The sequence below is a fragment of the Nomascus leucogenys genome, chromosome 10, assembly GCF_006542625.1.
Source record: "Nomascus leucogenys isolate Asia chromosome 10, Asia_NLE_v1, whole genome shotgun sequence".
NCBI lineage: Eukaryota > Metazoa > Chordata > Mammalia > Primates > Hylobatidae > Nomascus > Nomascus leucogenys.
Window position 1 is genome coordinate 2593448 of NC_044390.1, and position 25516 is coordinate 2618963.

Here is a 25516-nt window from a genome sequence, read left to right on the forward strand (position 1 = left end):
GCTTCCTTTTTGCAGTTCTGGCTTTGGGAGTGTGACCCGAAGAGCACTTGCATCAGAATAGCTTAGGAAAGCTTTTTAAAATTCATATTCCCAGGCTTCACCTGGGTCGCACCATACCAGAATTGGCCGTGGGGCTCAGAAACCTGAAGCTTGCTCTCTCCCCAGTTGAGACAGTCTCACTCTGTTGCCCAGGCTGGAGTGCAGTGGCATGATCTTGGCTCACTGCAACCTCTGTCTCCTGGGTTCAAGTGATACTTGTACCTCAGCTTCCCAAGCAGCTGGGATTCCAGGCACCTGCCACCACACCCAGCTAAATTTTTTGTTTTTAATACAGATAGGGTTTCACCACATTGGCCAGGCTGATCTTGAACTCCAGACCTCAAGTGATCCACCCACCTCGGCCTCCCAAATTGCTGGGATTATAGGCGTGAGCCACCACACCCTGCCAGGTTTCCACTATATTTTCAGGCTAATGAAAACTTCACAAGCCCTGGATACTGTGCTGATAACACCCCCTGCATAAAAGCACAGCTCTGAGCTCTCTCCACTCTGCACACCACATCTTTCACTTTCACTGTCTAATAAATTTCCAGCCTAATTTCCTGCCTTTTAACTGCTTTATTTCCTCAGGAATTCTGAATCAGATCTCGGATGGAGGCAACTATATTGGTTCATCTTTTTTTGCTTTTTAAAAAATAATTTACAAACCATATAATTCACCCATTTTAAGGTGTACAATTAAATGATGCTTTAGTATATTCACATAGTTGTACATCTATCAACTCCAAAAGGAAACCCCGTACCAGGAACAGTCACTCATTCCTTGCTCCCCTCCCAGCCCTGGGCAAACTCTCATCTTGTGTCTCTGTGGATTTCCCTCTTCTGGTCATTTCATATCAATGGAATCATACAAGTGGCCTTTTGTGTCTGGCTTCTTTACAGAGGATAACGTTTGTGAGGTTGATCCATGTTGTAGCACGTATCGCTACTATATTCCTTTATTCCTTTTTTTAAATTGAGATGGAGTCTTACTTTGTTGCCCAGGCTGGAGTGCAGTGGCGCCATCTCAGCTCACTGCAACCTCTGCCTCCCGGGTTCAAGTGATTCTCCTGCCTCAGCCTCCTGAATACCTGGGATTACAGGTACACGCTATTACCCTGGGCTAATTTTTGTATTTTTAGTAGAGACGGGGTTTCCCTATGTTGGCCAGGCTGGACTTGAACCCCTGACCTCAGGTGACCTGCCTGCCACAGCCTCCCAAAGTGCTAGAAGTACAGGAATGAGCCACTGCACCTTTTTTTTGTTTGTTTTTTAAATGAGACAGGGTTTCACTCTGTCACCCAAGCTGGAGACCACAGTGGTACAACCTCGGTTCACTGCAGCCTTGACCTCCCAGGCTCAAGTGATCCTCCCACCTCAGCCTCCCAACGGGCTGAGACTACAGGCATGTACCGCCATACCTGTTTCATTTTTAGTATTTCTAGTAGTGACGGGGTTTTGCCATGTTGCACAGGCTAGTCTCAAACTCCTGGGTTCAAGTGAGCCTCCCAACTCAGCCTCCCTAGGTGCTGGGATTACAGGCATGAACCACTGTACCCAGCCTGCATTCTTTTTTCATGGCTGAATAATATTTAATTGTGTGCATAGACATTTTGTTTACCCATTCATCTGTTGATAGACACACGTGAGTTGTCTGCACCTTTTGGCTGTTGTGAACAAGGATACCTACTTCATCTCTTACCTTGGTCACAGGCGGCCTACAGGTCATTAGGCAGCTTAAAGACTGGCTGTTCTTCAAACGCTAGCTCCTGGTCCGATCAGCTGCAATGGAGGCCAGCTGCTTGGGTCTGGGGCCTGAGCATTCATCCAGGGCCCCGGCTCAGTATAGCGACTCACAGTCATCTTGAAATTCTTAATTTTTGAACAAAGCACCCACATTTTCATTTTACGCCTGGGCCTCCAGATGATCTTGGTTGATTCCATTTTGACAATGGGGAATAAAGCTAAAGAATAAACCTACATTCTTGGGTGTCTGCTAAACAGCTGTCACCTCCAATAGAACCAAAAAGTGGCTGATACCTTCTGAGCACGGCTGACACAGATTTCCTGTGAACCAGTCCCGTCCAGCGAGGGGAAGGGGAGGCCGCTGGGTGTGCTGGGGAGGGAGGGCTCCCTGCCTCACGTGGACCAGCGGGTCTCAGGCTGGTGTCCCGGGTAACATCTGGCTGTGTCTGGAGACTTTCTTGGTTTTCACAACTGTGGGAGGGAAGGCACCTGGCAGGTAAAAGCAGGGACGTCACTGCATACCCTACAGCCCACAGGCGGGACCCCGATGGGGAAGTGGCCGGCCCCACTGTCAGCAGTGCCCAAGGGGAGAAAATCCACAGTGGGGATGTGGGGAGGAGCCCGCCCTGCTCCCGGAAGGGTCTCAGGGAAGAAGACGCTCTGCTGCCACCCACCGGGCATCAGGGGAAACTCAACCAGGGAGTTGGTATCCCGCGGGGTCCACTGACCCTGGAATTGCCTTCCCACTACACCGACTCAGGAAGCTTCTACTCAGCGATCTCAGGTGGACGTTCTGTGCCATGCAGCTCAAAGCATCAGAGTTTGTGCGGCTGCACACACACTCCCGCTACAGCGTGGCGGGCAGATGGAGGTGAATTCTCTATCGTTTGACTCGCGGGTGAGGAAAGGGTCCCTCCTCAGAGAGATAAGAGCCCAGATCAGCAGGGAGACAGCGCCCCCACCTGTCCCACCCACGGTGTGATGCATCAGGCCGGTCCAGGGCCCTGAGACTCACCACGGTTGCCCTCCAGGACCGGGTCCGTTGCCTTCCTGATGTTCTTCCCTCCCTGTGGTAAAAATGTTAAAAACAAACAACAAAACAAAACAAAACAAAACGAAACAAAAAACACTATGTAGGAAGGGGATGTTTTCATTGTATGTCGTGTCCCGAACTTGACGAAAAAACAGCAGTGCAGAAAAAAGTTTTTCTCAGACCTCAAAGATAGCTAGAAAAATAGAATAGTCCCAGTCTCTTGCGAACCTGCCATTTTAGCTGTGAGAACAACTGCAATCCATGCATTTGTCCTCCATTAGAAGGTAATACATTTTAGGAGAACAGGCATCTTTGTCCTGCACCATCAGCCTGAGGGCAGCGGCCAGCATATAGGGTTATAGGGTTTCTACAGACTCATCATAACTTCATCCTCTACTTTTGGAATTTAGAGTAAGAAACAAGGAGTTGGGTAGAAATCAAGGTATCATCCCTATTATTCAAAGCTCTGAGGCCAGGCTGGGTATGGTCACTCACACCTGTAATCCCAGAGCTTTGGGAGGATAAGGCAGGTGGATCACCTGAGGTCAGCAGTTTGAGACCAGCCTGGCCAACATGGAGAAACCCCATCGCTACTAAAAATACAAAAATTAGCCAGGCATAGTGGCGGGCGCCTGTAGTCCCAGCTGTTCAGGAGGCTGAGGCATGAGAATTGCTTGAACCTGGGAGGCGGAGGTTGCAATGAACCTAGATTGCACCACTGCACCTCAGCCTGGGTGACAAGAGCAAAACTGTCTCAAAAACAAACAAAAAACTGACACCACACACACACACACACATACACTGAAAGACTCTGAGGCAGGTGGCCTGAATCTGCAGCTTCCTAGCACTTTGCCACAGTCTTCTGCCCATCCATTCCACCCACACAAAGCTTGCTGCATGAAAGAGGAAAGTGTGTACACATCTGGAGACAGGAAGCTTGTGAAGAGCACTTAGAAGGTCCAGTTTTTCCTCCTTCCTAGCCATTAGCACCTGGGTAACTCCCTCCTCTACCCTTGGAAATGGCCAAGAGGCTCGAGATAAACTCTTTTCCAACAGGCAGCAGTGAGTACAACACAGCTTTCTGCCAGTGCGGAGTGGCACATCAGATTCTAGGCAGTTTCACGATCCTCCTCCTGGTTTTCCCATCTTGCCAGATCTCCTTCCCTCAAGTGTGGGAGGGGCTTGTGACTTACTTCTATCCAAACAGAATGTGGCAGGGTTGATGGGATCTGACTTCTGTGATGCCATGAGATTGTAAGTCTGTCTTGCTGAGCGACTGTTTTGCTGGCTTTGAAGATGCAATCTGCCATATGGAGAAGGCCAAGCAGAAAAGAGCTGGGGATGGCCCGGGGCTGACAGTTGAGAAACCAAGGCCCTCAGTCCAGCAGCCTGAAAATAGATGCTCCCGGGACCCACGTGGACTTGGAAAAAGTCCTTGTCCTGGTTGGGTCTCAGATGAGACCACAGCCCTGGTCAAAACCTTCACTGCAGCCTTATGAGACCCTGAGACAGAGGATCCAGCTGAGTCATATCTGGACTCAAACACTGAGATCACGTGTTTTAACTGCCGAGTTTGTGGTAAACAGCAACAGACAACTAATATAAGTAGGTAAATATTGGTGGAGTGAATGCTCCAGCCACTTCTACAGCTGATTTACAGAGATTCATCTCTTCTTGAAACTGATTCTGTAGGGTAAGTACAATTTTTCCTACTTTATAGATAAGAAATCAAAAGCCCATGGAGGTTGACATTTGTATAGTGTCACAAAAATCATTCGAAACAGCCAGAATTTTAACACAGGTCAGCATCCAGAACTTGAAGCCAGGCCCAGTGGCTCGCACCTGTAATTGCAGCACTTTGGGATGCTGAGGCAGGAGGATCACTTGAGCCCAAGAGTTCAAGACCAGCCTGGGCAAGATAATGAGATGTTTCTAAAAAATAAAATATTGTTTTTAAACTTGGCTTTTCCCTTTGACTTTCCCTTTGGCTGTAACTTTACAAAGTGGGATATTTGTAAGTGTTGGGGGTTGGGTAGGCAGCAGTGCTCAAGATAATGCACCGGACACAGGAGGGCACTGTGTATTTTTAGCTATGTATAAGGTGATTAACCTTTAGCAAGATTAACATAGTAATGCTTTGTTAACACAAACACTAATGGTGGTTTCCTTGCCCCCCTCCCCCACTTTTTCTTTTTTTTTGAGACAGAGTCTCGCTCTGTCGCCCAGGCTGGAGTGCAGTGGCATGATCTCGGCTCACTACAAGCTCCGCCTCCCGGGTTCACATCATTCTCCCGCCTCAGCCTCCTGAGTAGCTGGGACTACAGGCGCCCACCACCACGCCCGGCTAATTTTTTGTATTTTTAGTAGAGATGGGGTTTCACCGTGTTAGCCAGGATGGTCTCAATCTCCTGACCTCATGATCCACCCGCCTCGGCCTCCCCAAGTGCTGGGATTACAGGCATGAGCCACCGCGCCTGGCCTCCTTGCCCTGTCTTTGTTAGATGGGCCTGTGTCCCATGTGGGAGAAAAGGTATCCTGAAGACAGATACTGTGATTCGGAAGGGCTAACTTTTCCCCCACTACTCCACCCATTCACCTCGTAAACCCTATCACATTGGTCCAATGTCCAAGTATTTTATAAACAAACACTCCCAGAACATGCAAGTATTTAAAAAGTATTCCTGCAAAGAAACCATAGGTTGAAGATAATGCTAATACTATAAGCACAAATAAACTGCAGAGTTGACATTTCTCCTATACCTGGTATAAACTTTATTAGCTCCATTGCAATGGGAGCAGAAAAGGGGGCATGCCAGTCCCTGTCTAATATATGCTGACAGGGAATGAGGCTAAAACATTCCTCCAGTTTGAAAGGGGTTACTGGAGTTATAGATTTACACACAGCACAGTGAGTGGCTCATGGAACGTGGCTGTATTGTAGAGGCAACATTTCAATTAGTAGAATGAACCCCAGAAATGGATTTCCTGAATGGCAGCTCTGCTACTTATTGGCTGTGCATTCTTTTTTTTGAGATGGAGTCTCGCTCTGTCACCCAGGCTGGAGTGCAGTGGCATGATCTCAGCTCACTGCAAGCTCCGCCTCCCGGGTTCGAGTGATTCTCCTGCCTCAGCCTCCTGAGTAGCTCGGACTACAGGCACAAACCACCACACTGGGCTAATTTTTGTATTTTTAGTAGAGATGGGGTTTCACCATGTTGGCCAGGTTGGTCTCAAACCATCAACCTCAGGTGATCCGCCTGCCTCAGCCTCCCAAAATGCTGGGATTACAGGTGTGAGCCGCCATGCCTGGCCTTGCTGTGCGTTGTTATTTTCTGCACCTCAATGTCCTCATCTGTAAGATGGAAGCAAAAAATATACTTACCTCTAAGGTGTTGTAAAGACCAAATAATTTAATTCATACTGCTTAGGACAGGGCATGGTATACAGTAAGGGCTGTGTTAGATATCATCATTCATCGTCATCATGGATGAGAGAAATAAATACAAGAAATCATAAGTAGTACATTTTGGTAAGAATGTAAGAGTTTTCCACTCTCCTAGGAATAGACTGATGGTTCTGTTGTAGCCATGGTAATAAGTAGCTACCTAGACAGGTTTAAATCCATTCAATGGATCCAAGACAACTTACCTCAGTGAACATGCTTTTTTGCAAGCCAACCAACAGCTGCCCTTTGCATCGGAAATTCAGCCAGTCAGGAAGGGATGCACTCTGATGAACACACCTGTACCAATCAGCCTCACCTGAGTAACCACAGGCCAACTCATACCTTCAAGGTTCAGCCTCATTCTGTACCTCCCCAAATTCCTACCTACAAAGATCAGAAGTCTGCTTTACTCAGAGAGACTGTGGTAGACCAGCTTTTCATTACACTAAGGAATAAATTCAGCTTTGTGTTTATAGGTTCCGATATTGAGTGACAGTAACACCATCCTTTGGTATTCAGGTATGTGCTTTAAAAAACCAGTAGTTGGCCAAGAGCGGTGGCTCACACCTGTAATCCCAGCACTTTGGGAGGCTGAGGTGGGCAGATCACAAGGTCAGGAGATCGAGACCATCCTGGCTAACACGGTGAAACCCCGTCTCTACTAAAAATATAAAAAAATTAGCCGGGCATGGTGGTGGGTGCCTGTAGCCCCAGCTACTCAGGAGGCTGAGGCAGGAGAATGGCGTGAACCCGGGAGGCGGAGCTTGCAGTGAGCCAAGATTGTGCCACTGCACTCCAGCCTGGGCAACAGAGCAAGACTCCATCTCAAAACAAAAAAACAAAAACCAAAAAACACAAAAACACAAAAAACAAACCACCACCACTAGTTGTGGTACCCAAATTCAGGGGCCGCCTTTGAGGATCTAGGTCCTCCTCCCAACCTCTCTGCTCCCAAACCATATCCCCACTAGTTAAGAAAACCAATTGACACCTTTTCCGAATGCTCTGTGTTTATTTCATTCCCTCTGTATGCTCTGAGGTAGGACTGACATTTCACAGATACTGAGTCCTATGACTTGAAGGTCTCTAGCCTTCAAATCCAGTAACCAAGGTATAGTGAACACAGAAGAATCACTACTATTGAGGGCTTTGTGAGAATCAGAAATCATTTTCCATCTTTGAGAAGGAACTCCCAGGGGCACAGTTTGCTCTGAGAAAACAGCGTTTAAAGTTCCTCCATCAGATGGGTGTGAGTGGGGCAGGTTTCCGTATCTTCAGTTTTTCCACCAGTACCGGTCATCTTCATTGAAAAAATGGCAACTACCATCAATTACAATTCGGGGCTTGAGCAGCTGCACTTCCTCCAACAGCTTCCTTATTTGCACAGGGTACTGCCATTTCCACAGCCTGAGGAAGCAGGAGAGGACTCGTTACTGAGACGTTGCTTTCGACTTCTTCTCCCTTCTTCAAAATTCCTGGAAGTCTCATCAAGGATTTCAAACCCTTTCTTGTACTCTTAAGGAACAGTAGTGAAATGTGCCCCATAGAGTTAAAGAAACCAATGACTAACAAATTGAGTTTGCAGGATGGCAGACAAGAAAAGAAACAGCTTGCTGAAACATGGAGACTCCCCCTCCACTTATGAAAGAAATGGCTGAAAACGGTTAGAAAAAGTATGGCAGACTGGAGTTTGCACAGAATGAATTGCTGATGTCACAGCCTGAATTTCTACCATGTTTTATGCTAACTCTCCCTAAATTGGCACATGCAACCCATGAGGTAGCATGAATAGATAATTATGCATGCCCAAGGACTTTCCAGATCTCCCCTTTTCTTCCAATCACCTACTAATCTCAGAATCTACTCCCTGAACCTTTTCTAATAAAAATACTGCCTTAAAGCCAGCATGGGGAGACAGATTTGAGCTTGACTACTGTCTCCTTGTGAGTTGACCTGCAATATAGGGCTTCTTTTCCCCCTCAAATCTCCAGTGTCACAGTATCAGCCTCTAGCACATCAGGCAGTGAGCCACTTTTGCTTGATAACAGTAGCATGTTCCCTATAGAATAAAAGTAATTCTCTGCATGTAAAGAAACTTGGACATGTCAGATACTATGCTGAGCTTTTAAAGGCATCTGCTCCTTACAACATTCCTAACAGTCCTAAGATGCAGGCATGATCCTTCAGTCCATCCATGAATTCCTTCCTCAGAGTGTCTGTGCCAGGTCCTGTTATAGGGTTTGGGAAGGTACAGTAAATTCTCCCTTAATGTCATTGATAGGTTCTTGGAAACAGTGACTTTAAGCAAAACTACTACAGCAGATTCTCGAAGAACATCATTTTCTTCAGAGTCATTGTTATAACAATGAGAAAACATTGGTTTCATTATAAGTCGTTTTGCTTAAAGTCATAGTTTCTAAGAATGTATCAAGGACATTAAATGAGGACTTCCCATATAGGGATGGACAAGGCAAATTTCCCACCCTTACCGAGCTTATAGTCTACTAGAGGAGAAATAAACATATTTAAATAGATACATAGCACTGCCCCCATTTCACAGATGGGGAAACAGACCCATAATAGGTCAATCCGTAAATCCAGGTCTGACTTCTATCCTACTTCAACTACTAAGTCCCATAGTCACCACTGATCTTGTCAACGGCTCTAGTGCCTCATAAGTCAAGGATACAAACACATTCCTTCAACAGCACTCCACTTTTTCAGCTCATTTTGTCACTGTAACAGTTCTGACCAAACCAAGACTCCCAGATTCACTGAGTCATGTTTCTAATTCATCTTCCCATCCTGTCTTCACTTTCCTCCTATGATTCCAGGGTCTACCACAGCCACTCTTGACTTCTTCCTGGTTATACCCATGTGCCATAACTTGAAGCCTGGATAAACTCAACTGCCATCAGCTGGACCATACTGGAGAAAACAGTTACTCAACTGAGAAATTTTCTATTGATATAAATATACCACAAGGAAGTCAGGCGTGGTGGCTCATGCCTGTCATCCAGCACTTTGGGAGGCTGAGGCTGGTGGATCATATGAGGTCAGGAATTTGAGACCAGCCTGGCCAACATGGTGAAAACCCGTCTATACTAAAAATGTGAAAATTAGCCGGGCATGGTGGCACGTACCTATAATCCCAGCCACTCGGGAGGCTGAGGCAGCAGAACTGCTTGAACCCACCAGACAGAGGTTGCAGTGAGCTAAGATTGCACCCCTGCACTCCAGCCTGGGCAACAAAGTGAGACTCCATCTCAAAAAACTTAAATAAATATACCACAACCAACCTCAAATGGGCTATCAATGCTGCCAGCTGTATATTTCTCTGGTCAAGATTTTACTCCCTTCAAGTACAACTGTGTTCCTTCATGCTCAGGGATGTCTGTGAAATCCTGTTTGTCTATGAATGTGGGGTCCTAAATAACACATGCTTTTTCTACCACTAAACACTGAAGACATCAATGAACTGCCACTTTCTCATGAAAGAAACTTCTAGTCTTAAGAGATGGTCCTGAAGAACTTCTGTGAACTCCATCAACTCAGCCCTCCAGACTTGTACAAGGACTGAACGAGAGGGGAAGCTGAAATGCTGTGTGTGAGCTATTGAAGAAACTTTCTGCTAGGTGAATTGATCAGTGGTGTTAAGTACATTCACACGGCTGTGCAACCATCACCACAACCATCTATCGCCAGAATTCTTCATCTTGCAAAACTAAAACTCTGCACCTATTACACAACTCCCCAACCCCTCACTCCAATCCTTTGGAAATCACCATTCTGTCTCTATGAATTTCACTCTTCTACGTACCTCATAGAAGCAGAATCCTACAGTATTTGTCTTTTTAGGACTGGCTTATTCCACTTGGCGTGTCCAGATTCCATCATGTAGCATGTGTCAGAATTTTCTTTTTAAGACTGAATACGATTCCATCGTAGGTATATACCACATTCTGTTTATCCTTTCATCCACGAACGCCTGGGTTACTTCCACCTCTAGGCTATTATTGTGCATTTTGCTGCTATGAACATGGGTGTGAACTCTGAGATCTTGTTTTTAATTGAGTACATACCCAGAAGATTGCTGGATCATACAGCAATTCTAGTTTTTTCAGCATAAACTTTTATAATGTTCTGTGTACCCTTTCCAACCCACCCAGAAAGTAAGCTCCATGATTTCAGGCACCTGGCATCTATCTCCAATATTCCTGTATCTCCAGCATCCAGCATGGTACTCAGAATATGTAGTGGGCACTCACCAATGGAGTAAAACCTGGCTGCCAAGCTATGACCTCTTTTCCCATAAACTGCTTCTCCACCAGCTAACAAGCCTGGAACAGAAGCAGGTCTGTATCTCAGAAGACAATTGCTGGGGACTTACCCAATTATTTGTAGGTTAGACGTGGGACAGGCAAAGGCCGAACACAGCTTCATCATTCCTTTGGGACTGAAGTTATTCTGCACCAGGTTTAGACTGGTCAGGTGCCGGTTGCAGGAAAGGGCCGAGGAGAGTGCCTCACAGCAATCAGAAGTCAATCCACACGCCTTCAACCTGCAGGGTCAGGACACCCAGAAAATAACCCCAAAGATCGATGATGGACCCTTCATTCAACCCGTATGAATTTCACCTTGAGATTCTTTGGGAAAAAAAAAAAAACAAAAAACGAAACTGGTGGGCTCTGCCTCCCAGTTTCTGGTTTAGTTGTTCTGATGAAAGACACAAATATTTGCCTTTTTTTTTCTTTTTGAGATAGCATTTCACTCTTGTTGCCCAGACTGGAGTGCAGTGGCACAATCTTGGCTCACTGCAAACTATCTCTGGGATTCAAGCGATACTCCTGCCTTAGCCTCCGGAGTAGGTGGGATTACGGGCACATGCCACCACGCCTGGCTAATTTTTTGTATTTTTAGTAGAAACAGGGTTTCATCATGTTGGCCAGGCTGGTCTTCAACTCCTGACGTCAGATGATCCACCTGCCTCAGCCTCCCACAGTGCTGGAATTACAGGCATGAGCCACTGCACCCGGCCAAATATTGCCATTTCTAACGGGTTCCCAGGTGAGGCTACTGTGCTTGCTTCTCACAAATGGAATTATATACCACGTGACCTTTTGTGGCTGGCTTCTTTTACTCAGCATGACGTTTTCAAGGGTCATCCACGTGGTGGAAGGTATCAGCACTTTTTTTTTTTTTTTTTTGAGATGGAGTCTTGCTCTGTCACCCAGGCTGGAGTGCAGTGGCACCATCTCGGCTCACTGCAAGCTCTGCCTCCCGGGTTCACGCTGTTCTCCTGCCTCAGCGTCTCCGAGTAGCTGGGACTACAGGCGCCCACCATCATGCCCGACTAATTTTTTTGTATTTTTAATAGAGATGGGATTTCACCATGGTCTCAATCTCCTGACCTCATGATCAGCCCCCTTCGGCCTCCCAAAGTGCTGGGATTACAAGTGTGAGCCACCGCGCCCAGCCTTTTTTTAACTTTTTTTGAGATGGAGTCTCACTCTGTCACCCAGGCTGGAGTGCAGTGGTGTGATCTCGGCTCACTGCAACCTCCACCTCCTGGGTTCAAGTGATTCTCCTGCCTCAGCCTCCTGAGTAGCTGGGATTACAGGCACCCACCACCACACCTGGCTAATTTTTGTATTTTTAGTAGAGACAGGGTTTCCCCATGTTGGCCCAGCTGGTCTTGAACTCCTGGCCTCAAGTGATCTGCCCACCTCGGCCTCCCAAAGTGCTGGCATTACAGGCATGAGCCCCTGTGCCTGGCCTCAGCACTCTCCCTTTTACAGCTGAACAATAGCCCACCATATTGGACCTCGGTCTTAAGCCCCCGGCTGGTTCTGATGCTCACTGACGTTTTAAGGACCGCTCAGGTAATCACTTGCTTTCTGCCCATCTTTGTCTCTAGACTGTTCACACTACAACACAAAGGTCTTTTCACTTCCATACTTCCGCCATTTAGCACCAGGACTAGCAGCAGGGGTCATTCAACAGGCAGTTGAGGGTTTTCTACCTCCAGCCCTTGTTCCCAAGCATTTGCCACTTCATCCGTCTCATCCATAGGAGCCGGGCTGGAACTTACACCCAGATCTGTGCTGCTGCAAAGGTTGCACTCCATCTAACTTGAGGGACTCATGGAAACCAGATCATCATCATCGTTGTTCAAGCAACCTCATGCTGGGGTCCCCCACCTCCTCCCAGCCCGGCCGGCAAAGAGGCGCCCCAGGAAGTTACCCGAGTCTCGTCAGAACACTATTCTTTTGCTTCAGTCCCTCGCACAGCGCGGTGACCCCACCGTCACCCAGGGCATTGTCCGTGAGATCCAGGCTCTTCAGGTGTCTGCTCCTTGAGACCACACAGGACAGACTCTCACAGCACGCGGCGGTGAGATGACACTTCACCAACCTGCAAGAGGCGGGAAATAGAGCAAGTGTGCTTCTCTCGAGGAAAGTGGAACAGCGGGAGAAGGTTCGCAGCATTAACTGCAGTTTCCTTTATTCCTTCCTGACGGGCCACTGTTTTGCCCACTCCTGTGAACGGCTGACACCATGTGGTATCTGTTGGCTCGAGAGAGGGATGATAGTGGAGGGCGGGGAAAGTGTCTGGTGTGATTGAAGATATCTTTATTTTTTAATTATTTTTTTTTTTGAGATGGAGTTTTGCTCTTGTTGCCCAGGCTGGAGTGCAATGGTGTGATCTCAGCTCACCGCAACCTCCACCTCCCAGGTTCAAGCTATTCTCCCTTCCTCAGCCTCCCGAATAGCTGGAATTACAGGCATGCATCACCATGCCCAGCTAATTTTGTATTTTTAGTAGAGACGGGGTTTCTCCATGTTGGTAAGGCTGGTCTCAAACTCCTAACCTCAGGTGATCTGCCTGCCTAGGCCTCCCAAAGTGCTGGGATTACAGGCATGAGCCACCGTGCTCGACCTATGTTTTATTTTTTTCAAGACAAAGTCTCACTCTGGGGCCCAGGCTGGAGTGCAGTGGTGCGATATCGGCTCACTGCAACCTCCACCTCCTGGGTTCAAGCGATTCTCCTGCCTCAGCCTCCCAAGTACCTGAGATTACAGGCACGTGTCACCACACCCGGCTAAAGGTATCTTTAAAAGAAATGAGCACAGCAGAGTTTGCTTCCACTTGGAGATGAAGTCAAGATTCTCCATGGGGGAGGTGGAGAAACTGGAAAGACTCTGACAGAGCGAGGCGGAGAGAAAAGGGGACAGAAGTTACTGAAGTGCTGATAGGTCTGGAATCCAAAAGGGGAAGTTTTGTGCTTCTATTCCAAGGAAAAATGGGGAAGATGGGGTGGGCGGCCCCCAAAATAACATCTGAATGGTTTATCGCGGGAGAAATGACTGAAACGGCCCCCAAGTCTGTCTTCAGCTTGGGAGGCTAAGGGCAGGATGATAGCACTGGGGCGGGGAGAGTCCATCCTCAGGAGCCATCGGGTCAAGAATAAAGAGGGATGCAGGCTGGGCGCAGTGTCTCACCCCTGTCATCTCAGCACTTTGGGAGGCCAAGGTGGGTGGGTCACCTGAAGTCAGGAGTTCGAGACCACCCTGGCCAACATGGTGAAACCCTGCCTGTACTAAAAATACAAAACAGTAGCTGGGCATGGTGGCAGGTGCCTGTAATCCCAGCTACTCAGGAGGCTGAGGCAGGAGAACCGCTTGAACCCAGGAGGTGGAGGCTGCAGGGAGCTGAGATTGTGCCATTGCACTCCAGCCTGGGCAACAAGAGAGAACCTCTGTCTCAAAAAAACAAAACCAAAACAAAACAAAAGCCACCAAAAACAAACAAAACACACACACACAAAAACAAAACAAAACAAAGCGAAGCAAAAAAACGAAAGAAAATACAGATGCAGTTGTGAGGGCCAACCCTTGAAGGTCAGGTGGAGGTGACCCAGTCTTGGATAAATGGTAATGGAGAGACCCAGATAATCTCCCAGCACTTAAACGCTGTCTCGAAAAAAACGATGTCTCCAATTGACTAAGATTAAGATTAAGATTCTATACCATGCAGAAGTAGGGCTTGAAACAATGAAAACAAATGGTAGAATTAATACTTGGGGGCACTCAGAAGTTTGTGAACTAGAATCCATACCAAAGTCCTTTATTTTATTCTTGGGAAGGGAGAGATCTCAAAATGATACCCCACTTGTGGTCCATTAATTCTATCTTTGTAATGAATAAGCAAATGCTACCAAGTGTACAAGGGTTTAGAATGAAATCATTTATGCTCATGATGAAAACACTAGATATAAGGTACGTGGTCCAGCTTTAGGAAATTTTTAAAGTTTAGGAGATTTTTAAAGGCTACACCATTCAATGAAATACCTTACCATACTTCATTTATTATAATAGACATATCCTCAGACACAATGTGAGACCAACGCCAAAGTTTTGGTTTCTTGGGAGTTCAATTCTCCACTGGATATGATGGGGGGTGGTGAGACTACATAAGATTAGATATACAAAATATTTCGTGCTCTGCCTGCCACATGTTAAGAATGCATTAAGTGCTTGGCAGGGTGCAGTGGCTCACACCTGTAATCCCAGCACATTGGGAGGCCAAAGCGGGTGGATTGCCTGAGGTCAGGGGTTGAAGACCAGCCTGACCAACATGGTGAAATCCCATTTCTACTAAAAGTACAAAAATTAGCCAGGCGTGGTGGCACACGCCTGTAGTCCCAGCTACTCAGGAGGCTGAGGCAGAAGAATCGCTCGAACCTGGAACGCAGAGGTTGCAGTGAGCTGAGATCATGCCGCTGCACTCCTGACTGGGCAACAGAGCAAGACTCAAACAAATAAACAAAAAGAAAAAAAGAGAACGCATTAAGTTGCATTAAGTGCTGACTACTATGATCCTTTCTTTGTAAAACATCAAATGCATGTTTGCATCTAGGACAAGAGAACCCCAGAAGACATCCAAACCACTAACAGGGATGACTGCATGGTTGTTAGACTAAAGATTGATTTTTGCTCACTGAGCTCTTTTACTTTTTCTACAGTCTGTTTAATGATGGGATATTCCTATTCAATAGAAACATTTCAACAAAGGGTGAAGAAATTTGAGCCCCAGAGGGAGAGATTAAGAGACAAGCACTCTCCCTTCTCCATAAATAGCTGAAGATGAACTTAGGGCAAGATGCCTTCCTCTGAGGAATGAACAGTGTTTAGGTATCAAGGGTTTCTCAGAACTCATGGTTCCTCCCATGAGGCTCCATTTGCCCTTCCCATGCTCACCGTGGTGTCAACACCTCAACTTACCTAGGTTGCCCTTGGAAAAACGAGTGTCAGCTCACCCCGAAAGCCGTTTTTGGTTCCAGTCTCCCTGCTCCTACCTCTTGACCTTTCAGGAACTCCAAACCCCAGTATGGTAGAGTTGACCCAACGCCCATGGGAAACTCACTCCAGGTCCTGGAGATGACAAGATGGTTCTCTCATGATCTCGCACAGAAGCTTCACGCCGTTGTCTTCCACAGGGTTCATGCTAAGGCTCAGGTGCGTCAGCCATGAGTTAGCCACAAGCGCAAGTGCAAGAAAACCACAGCCAGCCGTGTCCAGGTGGCACTGATTCAGCCTGTGGGGCGCCCACATGGGAAAGAAGATCGTAACACTCATTCCCCAGCATGACCTCAAGTGAGCTGTGGCTCTCCTTCCAGCTCCAGTCTGCTTCTGTGTAGGGGGGGGTCATGTTTGTATTTTTTTCTTTTCTTTTTTTTTTTTTTTTTTTTTTGAGGAGTCTTGCTCTGTCACCCAGGCTGGAGTGCAGTGGCAAGCTCTCAGTTCACTGCAGCCTCTGCCTCCTGGGCACAAGAGATTCTGCTGCCTCAGCCTTCTGAGTAGCTGGGATTACAGGTGCGCCACCACGCCTGGCTAATTTTTGTATTTTTAGTAGAGATAGGGTTTTATGATGTTGACCAGGCTGGTCTCGAACTCCTGACCTCAGGTGATCTGCCCGCCTCGGCCTCCCAAAGTGTTGGGATTACAGGCATGAGCCACTGCACCCGGCCAGGTTTAAGACCTTCCCTCTGACAGAACCTACCCAAATGAGAAGGAAGCAGAAAACCAACTTTGGTAATATGACAAAACAAGGCTCTTCAACATCCTCCCAAAATCACACTAGTTCACCAGCAATGGATCCAAACCAAGAAGACATCCTCGATTTTCCTGAAAAATTTCAGGAGCTTAGTTATTAAGCTAATTAGAGACGGATTAGAGAAATGTGAAGCCCAGTGCAAGGAAATCCAAAATATGATACAAGCAAAGGGAGAAATATTCAAGGAAATAGCTTAAAAACAATAAAAAAAATCAGGAAACTTTAGATACATTTTTAGAAGTGTGAAATGGTCTGGAAAGTCTCAGCAATAGAACTGAACAAGTAGAAGAAAGAAATTCAGGCTGGGCACGGTGGCTCACCCCTGTAATCCCAGCAGCACTTTGGGAGGCCAAGGTCAAGAGTTCAAGACCATCCTGGCCAACATGGTGAAACCTCATCTCTACTAAAAATACAAGCTGGGTTCGGTGGCTCACGCCTGTAATCTCAGCACTTTGGGTGGCCGAGGCAGGTGGATCACCTGAGGTTGGAAGTTCGATACCAGCCTGACCAACATGGAGAAACCCCATCTCTACTAAAAATACAAGAAATTAGCCAGGCATGGTGGCACATGCCTGTAATCCCAGCTACTCAGGAGGCTGAGGCAGGAGAATTGCTTGAACCCAGGAGGCAGAGGTTGCAGTGAGCCGAGATCATGCCATTGCACTCCAGCATGGGCAACAAGAGTAAAACTCCGTCTCAAATAAATACATACATACATACATATATACATACATACATACATACAAACTAATAAAAAATAAGTTAGCTGGGGGTGGTGGCACACACCTGTAGTCCCAGCTACTTGGGAGGCTGAGGCAGGAGAATCACTTGAGTCCAAGAGGCAGAGGCTGCAGTGAGCCGAGATTGCACCACTGCACTCCAGCCTGAGTGACAGAGCAAGACTCTGTCTCAAAAAAAAAAAAATAAAATAAAATAAAATAAAAAATAAAAATAAATAAATAAAAATTCAGAGCTTGAAGTCAAGGTCTTTGAATTAACCCAATCCAACAAAGACAAATAAAAAAGAATAAGAAAATTTGAACAAAACCTCCAAGAAGTCTGGGATTATGTTAAATGCAAACCTAAGAATAATTGGTATTCCTGAGAAAAAAGAATTCTACTAATTGGGTGCATAATTGAGGAAAACTTCCCTGGCCTTTCTAGAGACCTAGACATCCAAATACAAGAAGCACAAAGAACGCCCGGGAAATTAATCACAAAAAGATCTTTACCTAGGCACAACGTCATCAGGTTATCCAAAGTTAAGATGAAGGAAAGAATCTTAAGAACTGTGAGACAGAAGCACCAGGTAACCTATGAAGGAAAACCTATCAGATTAACAGATTTCTCAACAGAAACCCTACAAGCTAGAAGGGATTGGGGCCCTATCTTCAGCTTCCTTGAACAAAACAAGTATCAGCCAAGAATTTTATATCCAGCGAAACTAAGCATCTTATACAAAGGAAAGATACAGTCTTTTTCAGACAGACAAATGCTGAGAGAATTTGCCATTACCAAGACTCCACTAAAAGGAGCTCTAAATCTTGAAACAAATCCTGGAAACACATCAAAACAGAACCTCTTTAAAGCATAAATCATACAGGACTCACAAAACAAAATACAAGTTAAAAAGCCAAAGCAAAAACAAAACCCAAGGTACACAGGCAACAAAGAGAATGATGAATGCAATGGTACCTCACATCTCCATCCTAACATTGAATGTGAACGGCCCAAATGCTCCACTTAAAAGATACAGAATGCAGAATAAAGAAGAACTCACCAACCAACCATCTGCTGCCTTCAGGAGACTCACCTAGCACATGAAGACTCTCATAAAGTAAAGGGGTACAAAAAGCCATTTCACGCAAATGGACACCAAAAGCGAGCAGGGGTAACTATTCTTAGATCAGATGAAACAAACTTAAAAGCAACAGCAGTTAAGGAGACAAAGAGGGACATTATATAATTATATAATCCTTGTCCAACAGGAAAATATCAAAATTCTAAACATACATACGCCTGACACTGGAGGTCCTAAATCCATAAAACAATTACTAATAGACCTAAAACATGAGATAGATAGCAACACAATAATACTGGGGACTTCAATACTCCGCTGACAGCACTGGACAGGTCACGAAGACAGAAAGTCAAAGAAACAACGGATTTAAACTATACTTGGGAACAAATGGACTTAACAGATCTATACAGAACATTTCACCCAACAACTGCAGAATACACATTCTAATCAACAGTGCATGGAACTTTCTCCAAGATAGACCATAACAGGCCATAGAATGAGCTTCAATAAATTTAAGAAAATTGAAATTTTATCAAACACTCTCTCAGACCACAGTGGAATAAAACTGGAAATCAACTCCAAAAGGAACCTTCAAAACCATGCAAACACATGGAAATTAAATAACCTGTTCCTGAATGAGCACTGGGTCAAAAATAAAATCAATATGGACATTAAAAAATTCTTCAAACTGAACAACAATGACACAATCTATCAAAACCTCTGGGATACAGCAAAGGCAATGCTAACAGAAAAGTTCACAGCCCTAAATGCCTACATCAAAAAGGCTGAAAGAGCACAAACTGACACTCTAAGGTCACACCCTCAAGGAAGCAGAGAAACAAGAGCAAACCAACCCCAAACCCAGCAGAAGAAAGGAAATAACCAAGATCAGAGCAGAATTAAGTGAAACAAACAAAAAAATACAAAAGATAAATGAAACAAAAAGCTGGTTCTTTGAAAATATAAAATTGATAGACCATTGGCAAGATTAACCAAGAAGATAAGAGAAAATCCGAATAACCTCACTGAGAAACGGAACAGGAGATATTACAACTGACACCATTGAAATACAAAAGATCATTCAAGGCTCCTGGGAACACCTTTATGCACATAAACTAGAAAACCTAGAAGAAATGGATAAATTCCTAGAAAGATCCAACCCTCCTAGCTTAAATCAGGAAGAATTAGATATCCTGAACAGACCAGTAACAAGTAGCGGGATTGAAATGGTAATTTAAAAATTACCAACAAGTCCAGAACCAGACGGATTCACAGAATTCTACCAGACATTCAAAGAAGAAGTGGTGGCCGGGCGTGGTGGCTCACGCCTGTAATCCCAGCACTTTGGGAGGCCGAGGCAGGCGGATCACGAGGTCAGGAGATCGAGACCAGGGTGAAACCCGTCTCTACTAAAAAATACAAAAAAAAAATTAGCCAAGTGCAGTGGCAGGCGCCTGTAGTCCCAGCTACTAGGGAGGCTGAGGCAGGAGAATGGCGTGAACCCAGGAGGCAGAGCTTGCAGTGAGCTGAGATCACGCCACTGCACTCCAGCCTGGGCGACAGAGTGAGACTCTGTGTCAAAAAAAAAAAAAAAAAAGAAGAAGAAGAAGAAGAGGCACCAGAATTGGTACCAATACTTTTGACACTATTCCACAAGATAGAGAAAGAAGGAACCCTCCCTAATTCATTCTATGAAGCCAGCATCACCCTAATACCAACAGCAGGGAAGGACATAACAGAAAAAAAAAACACACACACACACAAGAAACTACAAAGCAATACCCTTGATGAACATAGATGCTAAAATCCTTAACAAAATACTAGCTAACCAAATCCAACAACATGTCAAACAGATAATCCACCATGATCAAGTGGGTCTCATACCAGGGATGGTTTAAACATGTACAAGTCAATAAATGTGATACACCACATAAACAGAATTAAAAATAAAAATCACATGATTTCAATAGATGCAGAAAAAGCATTCGACAAAATCCAGCAACGCCTTGTGATTAAAACTCTCAGCAAAGTTGGCATACAAGGGACATACCTTAATGTAATAAAAGCTATCGATGACAAACCCACAGCCAACATAATACTGAATGGGGAAAAGTTGAATGCATTCCCTTTGAGAACTGGAATAAGACTGAGGTCTTCTGAGCAGGATGCACCACGGTCAAGCCATCATGACCTCTGTGACCCACATGTACACATCCAGAAGGCCTCTTGGAGCCAGAAAGTCTAGGATAGCAGGAAAACCACAAAAGAAAAACAGCTAGCTCCTGTCTTAGCTGATTAGCCAACCTTGCAACATTCTATCATTGTAACATGCTCTACCCTAACTGATAATCAACCTTGTGACATTATGCCGTGACCCCTCTCACCTTGTGACAATGTACCATGTGACATTCTTCCCCCACCCGCAATAAATGGTCCCAGACTGTTACTTTCCACTACTTACCCCTATCCCAAGGACAAAAAACCAAACACCACATGTTCTCAACTCATAGGTGGGAATTGAACAATGAGAACACATGGACACAGGAAAGGGAACATCACACACCGGGGCCTGTTGTGGGGTGGGGGAGGGACAGCATTAGGAGATATACCTAATGTTAAATGACGAGTTAATGGGTGCAGCACGCCAACATGGCACATGTATACATATGTAACCTGCACGTTGTGCACATGTACCCTAAAACTTAAAGTATAAAAAAAAAACAAAAACTAGCTCCAATCCCATCGTCCGCTCGCACCCTAGTGAATACACAGCCTTGTTGCTCACACTCAGCCTGTTCAGGTTGTCTCTTCACTTAGATGCATGCGTAACAAAGACAAGGATGCCCACTCTCACCACTCCTCTTCCGCATAGTACTGGAAGTCCTAGCCAGAGTAATCAGACAAGAGAAAGAAATAAAGGGCATCCAAGTCAGTAAAGTCAAATGGTCACTGTTTGCTGATGATATGATTGTTTACCTTGAAAGCTCTAAGGACTCCTCCAGAAAGCTCCTAGAACTGATAAAAGAATTCAAGTTTCCAGATACAAGATTAATGTACACAAATCAATAGTTCTATACACCAACAGCAACCAAGTGGAGAATCAAATCAAGAGCTCAACCCCTTTTACAACAGCTGCAAAACACAACACAACACAACTTGGGAATATACCTAACCAAGGAGGTGAAAGACCTCTACAAGGAAAACTACAAAACATTGCTGAAAGAAATCACAGACCACACGAACAAATGGACACACATCCCATGCTCATGGATGGGTAGAATCAATATTGTGAAAATGACCATACTGCCAAAGCAATCTACAAAATTCAATGCAATCCCCATCAAAATACCACCATCATTCTTCACAGAATTAAACAATTCTAAAATTCAAATGGAACCAAAAAAAGCCTGCGTGGCCAAATCAAGACTAAGCAACAAGAACAAATCTGGAGGCATCACACTACCTGATTTCAGACTATAAGGCGTAGCCACCAAAACAGTGTGGTACTGGTGCAAAAACAGGCACATAGACCAATGATACAGAATAGAGAACCCAGAAATAAACCCAAATACTTACAGCCAACTGATCTTCAACAAAGCAAACAAAAACATAAAGTGGAGAAATGACGCCCTTTTCGACAAACGGTGCTGAGATAATTGGCTAGACACATGTAGGAGAATGAAACTGGATCCTCATCTCTCACCTTACACAAAAATCAGCTCAAGATGGATTAGAGACTTAAACCTGGCCGGGTGCGGCGGCTCACGCCTGTAATCCCAGCACTTTGGGAGGCTGAGGCAGGCAGATAAGGAGTTCGAGACCAGCCTGGCTAACATGGTGAAACCCCGTCTCTACTGAAAATACAAAAATTAGCTGGGCGTGGTGGCGCATGCCTGTAATCTCAGCTACTGGGGAAGCTGAGGCAGGAGAATCACTTGAACCTGGGAAGTGGAGGTTGCAGTGAGCTGAGATCGTGCCACTGCTCTCCAGCCTGGGTGACAGAGCGAGACTGTCTCAAAAAAAAAAAAAAAAAAAAAAAAAAAAAAAAAAAAAAAGACTTAAACCTAAAACTTGAAACTATAAAAATTCTAGAAGATAATATTGGAAAAACCCCTCGAGACATTGGCTTAGGTAAGGATTTCATGACCAAGAACACAAAAGTGAATGCAATAAAAACAAAGATAAATAGCTGGGACCTAATTGAACCAAAGAGCTTTTGCACAGCAAAAGAATAGTCAGCAGAGTAAACAGACAAGCCATAGAGTAGGAGAAACTCTTCACAATCCAGACATCTGACAAAGGACTAATATCCAGAGTCTACAATGAACTCAAATCAGTAAGAAAAAACAATCCCATCAAAAAGTGTGCTAAGGACATGAATAGACAATTCTCAAGATACACAAATGGCCAACAAACATGAAAAAGGCTCAACATCACTAATAATCAGGGAAATGCAAAGGAAAACCACAATGTGATACCACATCACCCTTGCAACAATGGCCATAAAAAAAAAAAAAAAAAAAACAGTAGGTGCTGGGGTGGATGTGGTGAACAGGGAACACAACTACACGGCTGGTGGGAAATTAAACTAGAACAGCCGCTGTGGAAAACAGTGTGGAGATTCCTTAAAGAACTAAAAGTAGAATTACCATTTGATCCAGCAATCCCACTACTGGGAATCCACCCAGAGAAAAAGTAGTCAATATTCGAAAAAGATACTTGTACCCATATATTTATAGCAGGACAACTCACAATTGCAAAATCGTGGAACCAACCCAAATGCCCATCAATCAATGAGTGGATAAAGAAACACATACACACACACACACACACATATACGATGGAATACTATGCAGCCATAAAAAGGAATGAACAGCATTTGCAGTGACCTGGATGAGATTGGAGACTATTATTCTAAGTGAAGTAACTCAGGAATGGAAAACCAAACATCGTATGTTCTCACTGATATGTGGGAGCTAAGCTATGAGGACACAAAGGCATAAGAATGATACAACGGACTTTGGGGATTTTGGGGGAAGAATGGGAGGGAGACAAGGGTTAAAAGACTTCAAACATGGTGCAGTGTACACTGTTTGAGTGACGGGTGCACCAAAATATCACAAATCACCACTAAAGAACTTCTCATGTAACCTGGCTGGGCACGGTGGCTCACGCCTGTAATCCCAGCACTTTGGGAGGCCAAGGCGGGCAGATCACCTGTGGTCAGGAGTTCAAGACAAGCCTAGACAACATGGCGAAACCCTGTCTCTACTAAAAATACAAAAAGTAGCCAGGTGTGGTGGTGCACAGCTGTAATCTCATCTACTTGGGAGGCTGAAGCAGGAGAATCGCTTGAACCTGGGAGGGGAGGTGAAGGTTGCAGTGAGCTGAGATTGCACCACGCCACTCCAACCTGGGTGACAGAGCCAGACTGTCTCAAAATACAACAAGAACTTACTTGTGTAACCACCTGTACCCCAATAACTTTTGGAAAAATAATGAGAACTGCATCTGTATTGTGTCTGTGTCACTAGCAACTAATAAACGCAGTAGTAATCAACACAATTGATCCTCATTATTCATGGATTCTGTATTTGTGAATTTTCCTACTTGCTAAAACGTGTTGGTAATTCTCCAAATCAATACCGGGAGTTCTCAGTCCTTCCTGGACATGCATGTGTGCAGAGCAGAGAGACTTGTGTCTCCAGGCTCACATGTTGCTCCCAGTGGAGGCTGAACTGATTTCAGCTCTCCACTGTCAACAATGTCCTTTTTGAGGGTATTTAGTGCCGTGTTTGTTGGATTTTTGTGCTTTTTGTGGGAAATTTTGTTTTGTTTTGTGATGCAGTCTCACTCTGTTGCCCAGGCTGGAGTGCAATGACGCGATCTCAGCTCACTGCCACCTCCGCCTCGCAGGTTCAAGTGATTGTCCTGCCTCAGCCTCCTGAGTCGCTGGGATTACAGGTATGCACCACCACACCCGGGTAATTTTTTGTATTTTTAGTACAGACGAGATTTCACCATGTTGGCCAGGGTGGTCTCAAACTCCTGAGCTCAAGTGATCCACCCGCCTCCGCCTCCCAAAGTGCTAGGATTACAGGCGTGAGCCGCCACGCCCCGCTGCAATTTCGTTGTTTAAAATGACCTCCTAGCGTAGCTGCCAAAGTGCTCTCCAATGCTGGGGAGCGTGGGGAGGCCATGAGGTCCATCACTTGTGTCAGATGGGCTTTGTCAGGCACAAGTCATGGTGCCGTTGGTCATGTGCTCAATGTTAACGAATCAATGATGTGTATCAAGTAAAAGCCATTGAATGGAAACAAGAAATACGAAGTTTTCATTGATTGATGAAAACGTGACTAGAGGTTCACAGGAAGCTAACCCTGCACCTCTCTCAGAGGCAACGGCTCCGTGCGAGCTGGTTCAGTGCTCAAGAGTGACTTCGTAGAACATGATGACCTGCAATTATGAGAACTGACCGTCCGTGAACAAATGACTTCCCACTGTAAGATAACACAGAGGCAGACACAGAATTTTCCAAGAAAGGATGAAACCTAGGAGACATGGACAGAATTCAGCACATACCAGTCCCTTCATGTGACGGTGTCCACACCCCTCCCCACTGCTTTCTGCTTTGAGAGCTACACCACGCTATGTTAGAAAGCTAGGAAGTCCTTACAGGGGAGCAAGCCAGACTCACATCAGCCTCTGCAGACTACAGTGGGGAAGCCTCATGGATCGACACAGCAGATTCACACCTTCGTTCCCCAGGCCGTTGTTGGACAGGCACAGGTGTGTCAAGCTCCGGTTGCTGACGAGGGCTGAGGCCAGACTCTGGCAACCCGTGGCTGTGATGCCACAGTCCTCCAGGCTGCAAGAAGAGAGCCCCAGAGAGGATGTGAGGGGGTGCTTTCTTAAAGTGCCATCTCTCCCTCCTTTACAAGGAGGGGAAAGACATATCACCCCCAGAGTTGGCATGTCCCTGCAGACATATGGTGAAGTCGCATCCTCTCTGCCTTTAACTTGCAAACTCAACTCCAGTGCATCAGCCCCAAAAGAAGACTCTAAGTATTGTGGGTGATTAGATCTGCCAGTCACAATGGGGAATGGCTGGGTAATGTTGGTCTGCTCACTGCTCGGCCATTTCCAGTCCCCACATGGCTATGATATAAGGCTTTGCCGAAATGAGTAATTTTTCCAATTTATTTATTATTTATTTTTATTTATTTATTGGAGATGGAGTCTCGCTCTGTTGCCCAGGCTGGAGTGCGGTGGCATGATCTCAGCTCACTGCAACCTCCGCCTCTCGGGTTCAAATGATTCTCCGGCCTCAGCCTCC

General features: G+C 45.5%; 1 protein-coding gene across 1 annotated transcript in view; it reads right to left on the reverse strand.

The window, feature by feature from the left end:
- Window positions 1–7537: 7537 nt before the first annotated feature.
- The window catches only part of NLRP5 (NLR family pyrin domain containing 5), a 50870-nt gene continuing 32891 nt past the window's right edge, over window positions 7538–25516 (reverse strand). Inside the window, 5 exon segments of the mRNA XM_030821798.1 lie at window positions 7538–7670; window positions 10654–10824; window positions 12507–12677; window positions 15690–15860; window positions 24878–25048. Coding sequence (XP_030677658.1) covers window positions 7538–7670; window positions 10654–10824; window positions 12507–12677; window positions 15690–15860; window positions 24878–25048 — 817 coding nt within the window.